Source organism: Phodopus roborovskii, unplaced genomic scaffold (assembly GCF_943737965.1).
Source record: "Phodopus roborovskii unplaced genomic scaffold, PHOROB, whole genome shotgun sequence".
Taxonomy (NCBI): Eukaryota; Metazoa; Chordata; class Mammalia; order Rodentia; family Cricetidae; genus Phodopus; species Phodopus roborovskii.
Window position 1 is genome coordinate 30,535,676 of NW_026125052.1, and position 9,269 is coordinate 30,544,944.

At 57.6% G+C, this 9,269-nt stretch overlaps 1 protein-coding gene across 1 annotated transcript; it reads right to left on the reverse strand.

Moving 5' to 3' along the window:
* Positions 1 to 354: 354 nt before the first annotated feature.
* Cygb (cytoglobin) lies at positions 355 to 8,829 on the reverse strand. The gene is made up of 4 exons (XM_051181140.1): positions 8,590 to 8,829; positions 3,484 to 3,715; positions 3,012 to 3,175; positions 355 to 831 (listed from the first exon to the last, which is right to left on the reverse strand). The coding sequence occupies exons 1-4, from the start codon at positions 8,730 to 8,732 to the stop codon at positions 798 to 800; spliced, it is 573 nt and encodes a 190-aa protein (XP_051037097.1). The 5' UTR covers positions 8,733 to 8,829; the 3' UTR covers positions 355 to 797.
* Between the last annotated feature and the right edge of the window lie 440 nt (positions 8,830 to 9,269).

Here is a 9,269-nt window from a genome sequence, read left to right on the forward strand (position 1 = left end):
AGTGATTCTCTGTCCTCGGCCTCCGAACCGAGGGACCACGGGGGTATGCCACTATACCTGGCAAACCAGATTTTTTCCCCTTCCTTTCTTCCTTTCTTCTTTTCTTTCTTTCTTTCTTTCTTTTTTTCTTTCTGTTTTTCTTTTTTCTGTTTTGTTGTTGTTGTTGTTGAGGGGCAGGAATGCAGAGCACTGAGCTATGGGGACAAGCTGAGTCACCCCAACTCTTCCACCCGGCCCCATCCTCTTATGCTGTTGTAGGATTTCTCCTGGCTCCCCAAGAGCTGCCCAGGACTCCTCCGGGCCTCCCACAGCTGGGCAAGACTGAGGCTTCTGCGCCTGCAGGTACACACGATAGATATGTACGTATATATATTTATATAGAGATCGTATATAGAATATATTTGTATATATGGTAGACATGTGTGCGTGATACTCTAGAGATGGTGGCGTGAACCCGCATGCTGGTGGGCAGAATGAAGCTAGTTCTTTTCCCAAGTGACTCGCAGGCTTGGCCTCGATTCCCACCGGCCACTTGCTAGGTCCCTCTCTAACGGTAAGTAGAAAAGCTAAGACAAGGACACCCCCTGCTGCGAGGCAGAAGAGCCCCTCCACTGCTTAGGCTCAGCTCCCTCCCAGCAGCCTGGGGGGCCAGGGCCATGAGGAAGGCCTCCTTTCGGGAAGTCCAGTCAGAGTTCCTCCAGCTTTCTTGGCACTCAGAAATGGAAGGTCAAGGAGTGTCTTCAGAATTCAGCCTTCTGCCCAAAGTGCTGCCAGGGACGGGGGAGCCGGGAGCGGTCCTATGGCCCCGAAGACGGCAGTGTGGCCGGTGGGCTGTGGATGAGACAGGAGACGAAGGTGACAGGTTACAGGGGTCAGTGGGGCCGGATGGGACACCGCGGGACTGGGGGATCATGAGATGGGACACTTCCCACAGAGAGAGACCCAATTCCCCATTACCTCCAACCTACTGTGCTACCTCAAGCTAGTCTAGTAGCCCAGGAGAGGAGCTGCCTGGGCCTGCCCTTTGTAGGAGGGGGTGTGGCCAGCGTCCAGTCTGCTGAGAACTGACTGAAGCATTTTACAAACACCACATGGCGATGGACGGACTTACAGACATGAACTTGCTTCTATTTGTTTGGAAATCAGATGTGCTGCTCATCCTAGCAGAGGGCTCCCTGGCTTCCATCCACGAAACTCCTTTTAGCTCGCTGGCCGTCACATCCCCCTGCCCCAGCGCCCCTCCACCCACACAGAGTCACACACCCTGAAGCAGAGACAGTTCAATAAACAGTGGTGTCTGGCTCAGTGCGTTTCCCTGATAAGAGAAGTTGGACAGGGCCCTTCTAGAAGTCAGCCCCAAAACTCCACCCTACCCTGTGAGGCAAGAGGGGTCCTGGCAATAGGTTGGGTCCTGCAGGACCCCAAGACCCCAGGAGACCAGAGATGGGGATAGAGGCTGTCAAGAGATGAGGTGGCAATGCCAGGAGACAGCTGGGGAAGCCCAGAATGGGTGCCCGGGCCCAGGTGAGGTGGCTCTGGCTTGTCTGGCCCCGGCATCATCAGCTCCCATCCAGCCTGCTAGGACCAAAGGAGGGGCAAATGGTGTTTGGGGTTTGGCCAGCACTAAGTCCCTGGGGTCCAGCTGGGGCAGGAGTGGGGAGGGCTCCAGCCATGTGTTTCTGATTCACAGGGGCTCGCTGGCCAGTTCCCCTCATCCCCACAGTCCCTCTAGGCCCTGTAAAATGTTCTTTTCTCCAAAAGCAGGAAGTCTTGTGTCATGGCTGTAAACAAACTCATCTTGGGCGGCAGAGTCTGCCTGGGGAGAAGCGGGGTGGGGGGAGCCCTCCTCTGTCTCCCCTCCCCGGTCTCCTCCCTGACCCCTCTCAGTGGCAGCTGGAGGGAACGCCAGTTTTTTTTAGCCTGGCCAACGCCCTCCTCCGCCAGGTAAAACTCTTCTTGCCTGTCCTTCACTCCAGGGTTTGGGCCAGGCCGGGCCCAGCTGTGCACATCTGGAGTTGACCTGGCTGCAAGCAGCAATTCCTGAGAACTCTGTTCTGCTCTCCTGGGGAGCTGCTGATGGTGGGGGGTGGGGGGAGGGCGCACAACTTGACTGGTTGGTCAGTGGCAGGGAGGGTAGTAGTCCTGCCCTTAGGGACCTCCTCTATAGAGCTGGGTGGGGAGGCCCCTTAACCGGAGGTGGCACCGGGCGGGGAGGGGGGCGTGGAGGAGCCTGAGGAGATGGTGCCTTTTCCATGGGAAACTGCTGGGAATGTTTCTCTACAACACGTGTCCCAAGCCGCTGGCTGACCCCTGGTTCGTGTTCCCTGTTCCCGCCTCCGCCCTTTCATTCAGCTCCCAGAGTCAGCTGTCTCCCGGGGGTCTAGGGGGGTTCTGAGTGTTCCCAGCCGCCACAGCCACATCGCCAGCCCTGCTCCCAGCCCGCCCGCAGGAGTCACTGAGTCAGTCCAGCCACCCTGTTGGAGCCTAGAAGTGGGTGCTGTCCTCTGGTCAGACTGGAAGTAAACCTCCCCTAGTTTTGTCCCCGTGAGTGACACCCATGTAGGTCCCGGTGGGCCTGGTGACTATCGTGGCTCCAGACAGTGTGTGGAAGCTCTCCCTGGTCAGTGTGAGGAACAGTATTGGTACTGGGGAGGGGTTGGCCCACACTGCTTGCTCTGAGTCTGAGGAGCCAACGCCCCACTGGGAGACAGTCATAGCCTTGGGTGACCTGAGCCATCCCTGCTCCAGGCACGGAGAGGCACTGCCCAGACAGATCTGCTTGGAGCTCTCAGTTCTGTGCAGCCGAGAGCAGGGGCTGGACAGAAGCGGCCTGAAGTCACAGGGCCCTTTGTGTTGTGCCTGCCTTTAAGTGTATCAGACTCCTGTGTCTGCTTGCCTGAACGGTTCCTGCCCAGCAGCCAGTCCCTGGTCCCTGGGAGAGATGGGAAGCCTAGGGGACAGGAGAGGGCGCAGCGGAGAGGCTGCCCAGCCCACCCGCACCCCCTCCTCACGTGGCGGTGTTGGGGACCTGCTGTACCCAGCCCACTTCCTTGTAGGCAGCGGTCACATGGCTGTAGATGAGACCACGCAGCTTGGCCCAGGCTTTCTGCGTCTCAGGAGGGAAGTCATTGGCAAACTCCTCGGCGATCACCTCCAGAATGACCCCAGAGAGAATCTGGGGGCAAAGGAGGGAAGGGGGTAAACGCCTGGGCACCCTGCCTCCCACAGTCCCCAGGATCCCTGACAGCCCGCATTGGCCTGTGTGGTGGCTGCTGGAGATCATGCTCTCAGGACAGGGTCTGCACTGGGACCACCTTTCTCTCCTACTGCGGTGCAGTCCCTCCTGGCACAGCCTCTCCTAGGGAACAGGCTGGCAGCACAGTGGCCATCTCTGCTACTCAGGGAGCCCTCCCAGAGCCACAGGGAGCTGTGGCCCAGTGAGCTGGGGGCTCTGGACCAGGGCAAACGGAAGGAAGGACGCACCTTGAAGTACACAGGTTCCACCTTGTGCTTGAGGGCATGTGCTTTGCCGACCAGGGCAAGCACGGAGGACACCTTGTCTGGGTCGTGCAGATTCTCCACGACAGTGTTGAGGGCCCCCATGACTCTGCAGGCATGCTTCCGCAGCTGGGGGCTCCTCTCCATCTCCAAGGGGTCCTCCATGTGTCTGAACTGGCTGAAGTACTGCTTGGCTGATGGGAAGTTCACGAAGAACCTGGCAGGAGGAAGGGGTGAGCGCTGAAGCAGGGGGCTTCCTCGGAGTCCCGTGGGGGGACAAGATGGAGGAGGGGTTGGAGATGCATGCATGCTGGGAATGGTTTTCTCTCTCATACAGAGCTGTCCTTCAGTCCCAGGCTCTCCCTCTGGCCAGGCCCTGCGAGAACCACCTGCTGGACCTGTTGAGGCTGGCAGCCTCTTGTGCCAGGCCACCGTCTGCCTTGCTTATGGAGTGCTGTCTGAACCTACACCCCACTGAGGCCTGCTCTGGTCACCCAGAGAGAGAGAGGTTCTGGAATCGTGGAACAATTGTTTTAGGTTGGTTTTTTATTTTTCCATACAGGGTTTCTTTGTGTCACCCTGGCTGTCCTGAAACTCACTCTGTAGACCAGGCTGGCCTCGAACTGAAGAGATCCGCCTGCCTCTGCCTCCCGAGTGCTGGGATTAAAGGCGTGCGCCACCACTGCCCAGCAATTGTTTTGGGTTTTATTGAAGATTCATTATGCTGCCCATGGTGATGCTGAACTCCTGGGCTCAAGCAATCTTGCCTCAGCCTCTCAAGTGTGAGCCACTTACCCTCCTTTACTATGTCTTACTCTCTCTCTTTTTTTTTTTTTTTTTTTGAGACAAGGACTTGCCACGCATCCCTGGTTGGCCTGGATCTGTGTAGGTCAGTCTGGCTTTGAAACTCACACATTCCTACTGTCCTGCCTCCTGAGTGCTGGGATTACAGACATGCACAATGCCCCCGTTTAGTATCTTAGTTAAGTTTTCTCTCAGTGCTGGGGATTGGATCCAGGGCCTGCTGCTTCCTAGGCGAGTGCCCATGATTGATCTTGTCTAAACCTCGGATGCCTTATCCCTAAAACGGACATTGGCATTCCCACACCGTGGGGACTGTGAGTATTAAAGGGAGAGGCTTTTCATGAGCAAGGTGTCCACCGCATACAGGGCTCAGTTAAGACAGCGTCCTTAGCGAGAGCCTTCCTTGTGAACGAAGTGAGGCCCATCTGTGCTCACTCAGTGAAGAGTTGATGAGAGATACCCTTCTCTCCCACCGCAGCCTCTCCCTCCTTGATGCGGCAAACGTTGATTGGTCGATCTAACTTAACCGATTTTGCCTTTGTGGTATGGTTTGCAAATAACTGTGAGGTCTTGAACTCATGGACATCCTCTGTCTCTCAAATGATGGGATCGGAGACATGGACCACCTCACCCCCAGAAAAATCCCCTAGAAGCTGAATTTGGACTGTCCTAGCATTGGCCATTTTCTTCTCTCGTTTATCTACATTTGTTTCTTTCGTTATGTCATTCTCCTACGTAAAACGTTCACCCGTGGCCTCCTAGTTTGACACCCATTTCAGATGCCCCAGGGTTCTTGTGAACCTGCCCCTACCGTCATGTTTCCATAGCTTCTGCCCAGAGTCCTCTGTCCCAGTCCAACAGCTGCACTTACCACTGCCCAGCCTTCCTCCCTGTGAAGTGCGTTACCTGACACATCCCCTATGTCCCCATGTTAGACCTGCCCCTCTCTGGCCCCCAGTGTGGCCTTCCCAACATGGCCATTGGTGCCCTTTCAGTCTGTTGGACCAAACCCCAACCATCAGCGGAGGCAGAGCCTCACAATTGCTTTGACCCATTACCCCGGCCTATGGGCCCCCTAGCTGGGACCTGATGAGAAACGACTTCATTTAATGGTTCCTCGGAAAGCGTGTAAGATACTCCGACCTGGGTGTCCTTGGGTGTCATCACCCTCTGGCTGTCCCTCTGAGGCATCAGAGGAAGCTCACAGCTTGTGGCTCAGGCCTGAGAGTCTGGTGTGAGGGAGAGAGACACAGAACATCTGGCTGGCCCAGCCTTCCAGGGACGGGAGCTGCTCTTGGCAGGAAGGTTCTGACTGGGTGGCCAGGGCACCATCCATGTGGAGAAGGACAGGGACCTGCTTGGATGCTGAGTGGGACCTTGGACAGACACTTTATGACCCCCTTCCTGTCTGTCGAGAAAAGCTTCGAAGCTGGCTTCTTCAGAGGTGAGTGGGTATGGAACAAGGTGGTAGTGGGCCCCGGAAACGCACAGGACTCCTCTGGAAGCTTTGTAATGACGGACACAGGAGGAAAGACAGACACCTCAGTGCAGTAACCCCAGCACTCCTAGGCGGCGAGACAGGGTCCCTAGGACACAGCATAGTGGCAGAAACAAGAGACAACTCCCTCAACAAGCGGACGGAGAGAACCGACTCCGGACAGCTGTAATGTGATTTCCACATGCTCGCCATGACATATTAATGTGTACTAACATGTACCCACCCCTACACAAAATAATGCACACCCATCTCAGCCATTTTTGTTTTTCACATTTGCGGGGGGGGCGGGGAGAGGAACCCAAACAAAAAACAGTGTGTGTGTGGGGGGGAGGTGATATAGTATGTTACCATTTGCAAGTCATCTCTTACAGTATCTAGTTGCCACAGCCTAGAAACTATTGCTTGCTTTCCCCGAGGAGGACAGCCCAGGGAACACTCATTGAGCATTCATTATCAGAGGACTGCTTTACTCCCCATCTTACAGATAGGGAACTGCCTAAGAGGTAGCTAAGGAATGGACCAGACTTCAGCGCTACTAGCCGGACGGGTCCTGAGCACATGTGAGCCTCTTGCCTCAACACGGCAGCACCCTGTGTGTGTGTGTGTGTGTGTGTGTGGCCCTGAGGGAGGACCCTTCCCAGGAAGCAGGGGCCTTGAGTCACCCTGGCTTCCCCTCCAGCCTGTGTTTCCTCCCACCCCTCCCTGGCTGGCTTGAGCTGCCAGGGAGAAACCTCAGCAGCTAGTCTTGGGGAGTTTCTCAGCTCCCAGAGGCATCTGGGCTTCCAAGAGCCTGAAATAGGCTCCTCTGCGCGTGAGGGGGAAGGTACCAGCGTTACAACCAGTGGGGAGGGCGGTGTTCCCTTCTCAGGCTCCTCTCTGACAGGGACAGGGTCTGCCTCAGACCCTAAGGCAGCTGGTTCCTCCTCTTTTACCAGATATCTGCCAGAACTCCTGCTGGTGGCCAGCCTCCCCCTTGCCCCCTGCCGTGCAGGCAGGGCAGGCATCGGGGTGGGGTGATCAGGGTGCCTGGTCCTGTGGATGAATATGTTGGGTTTGTCAAAACATGAGTTTGTGACCAGGACCTACAGATGGGCCCGTGATGCTATGAGACACTAAGGGTGTTGTCCAGTCCTAGGGCAGACAGCCACAGGAGAGTCGGTAGCGTCTGGAGCCACAGGGGATGATGGCTGATACAGTGCTGGCCCAGGCTGGCTTGGATCAATACAGGCATGGAGTTAGGTGAAGTGAGGTGTTGGGAAGCACGGCAATCCGGACCGGTCCCTGGGTGTCAGGGGATGTAATAAAGAAGGCTCCCAGGGTACAGAGTGAGTCCTCCTCTTAGACTCTGCCCTTCTTCTGTTCCTCTTCCCCTATCCCTGGGGGAGCAACTCACTGATGATAGCAAGGCCTGCACAGAGCATCTCCAGGTCCTACGGGCCTTGTCTTGTCCCTTGGTGCTCTCTACGTTGTGGGCTGAGAGACTGGCTCTCCTCTGGGGCTGCAGACTGGCTCGTCTGAGGCGCCACTCCCCACTGTGTACTTGTGTGTGGGCGCCCACGCTGCCAATCTGTCTGCAGCTTCAGGACCCCAGTGGCCTTCCCTGGTTCCCGCCACCCAGGAATCGGCAGTGCTCCTGGGCGTGAGAACTCTGAAATAGTCGCCCCTTCCACTCCCTCGGAGACCCTCCCCGACTCATCGAGAATACTTCTGCTCTTTTCCTCCCGCAATCTACTTCTGAGTTGGAATCCAGGCATACCGACAAGTTCTGCAGGAGGCAGAGGCAGAAGGCGAGAGAAAGAGCCAGAGAAGGGGCCAGGGCTGGAGAGCCGATCCGCACAACAGCTGTCTGACCTCCCCAGGAGTCTCCCTATCTTCACAGCTGGATACAACTGTAGCAGCTGCTCTGCTCTTCTGGTGATTTGACAGTCTCCCCCTGCCAAGAATGGGGGCCCTGGGTGAGTGAATGTGGTGCCGCTGCTGTGTGTGCCCCTGGGTCGAGCATGTGTGGGCAGAGTCTATAGATATGGTTTGTAGGTAGAGTCAGCCTCTGGCTTGTGGGGCTGCACAAGTGTGCAGGTGTGTAAATGCAGCATCACTTAGGGTGGGGGTCCTCAGACATACTGGGGACAGACACTACTACCTGGATACAGGGTCCGGAGTGGAGCTCTGTCTCCTGAAATCTGTCCCCCCTAAAAAAAGGAAAGCCCTAACAAACTCCAGCAGGATTGCATCCTAGAAGCTCAGTGGCTTCACTCACGGTCTCACCTGCAGCTTGCACTGGCCTCACTTTTGGGGCCCAAGCAGGGCAACTGGGCAGCCGGGTCTCTTGACCTCTAGCCCCTGCTCTGTGCATACTGTACTCTCCCACAGGGCCGAGCTGGACACGGGGTTTCCTCTTGAAACCCTTTCCTGAACCTCAGTTTCCCTGCCCGCTATAAAATGAGGAGCCCCTACCATTCCCTTTGAGGGGCTGGTCAGATGCCAGAGCCGTACATCTTAGTTGGGTCACTAGGGTCACTCATGAGGAAGCCGGACTGAGATGGGTGAGTTCCAAGGCCAGGGGGGCCAAGTGTCCTCCCGCGTGTAGCTCCTTGTGAGCCCCAGGCCCCAAGTCAGGAAGGAATCGGCTAAGGTTTCCATCGCCCCAAGGCACCGGCAGCACCATGACCCGTCCCCAGTCGCTGGGGAGGTGGCTCCGGAGCTCGCAGCAGCGGGCCGAGCCCGCCTCTGCCAGTGGCCGCTGTCACCCTCCCTGTCCTGGGCCCCGCCAAGCCGGGAGCGACACCTACCTCACCAGGATGGCCACCCCCACGTCCTCGCAGTTGGCATACAGCCGGGCCCACGTAGCCTGCACCGCCTTCCTCTCCGCCTCGGACAGCTCCTCGCTCCGCTCCCTGCGCTCTCTCTCCATGTCGCCGGGCACTTTCTCCATGAGCGGCAGCTCGGAGCCCAGCGCGGCTTCGCTAGGCGGCGGGAGCGGGGAGCCCGAGCCGAGGCCGGTGCGTGCGAGGCGGGCTGGCGGGAGGGCGCGGAGTAGAGCGCCGGAGGGAGGGAGCGAGCGTGTGTGTCTGTGCGCGTCGGGTGTGTGTGTGTGTGTGTGTGTGTGTGTGTGTCTGCGCGCGCGCGCGTGTGTGCAGGGTGTATGTGCGGAGGGCGGGGGACTGCGAGCTGGGGGCGGGGATGTGGTCTGCTGGGAAGAAAGATGTTTTAAAAAATGACTCGGTTCCAAATCTCCAGTCCTGTGTTGGGGAACCAGTTCTGGCAAGGTGAAGAAGGCTGGGCTCGGGATGGGGGCGTCGCGGGCTGGCGTCTGCCCGCCTGCCTACCCACCCGCCAGCAAGGCCAACGCGGTCCTCGCTGGGAGAGGTAGGTGTGGCCAGTGTGCAGAAGGGGCTGGGAGGACCAGGGGGTCACGCGGCACGGGGCAGCGCGAGCTGCTCCGGAGTGCGTCCCCCGGGCTAGTGCGGGG

What these genes read in the sequence shown, in the direction of transcription:
- Cygb (XM_051181140.1), bottom strand. Translation starts at nt 8,732, where the DNA reads ATGGAGAAAGTGCCCGGCGACATGGAGAGAGAGCGCAGGGAGCGGAGC. An exon ending in TGGAACCTGTGTACTTCAAG is followed by an intron (nt 3,176 to 3,483) that starts GTGCGTCCTTCC and finishes CTTTGCCCCCAG; the next exon opens with ATTCTCTCTGGGGTCATTCT. An exon ending in CAGGTCCCCAACACCGCCAC is followed by an intron (nt 832 to 3,011) that starts GTGAGGAGGGGG and finishes TCTCATCCACAG; the next exon opens with CCCACCGGCCACACTGCCGT.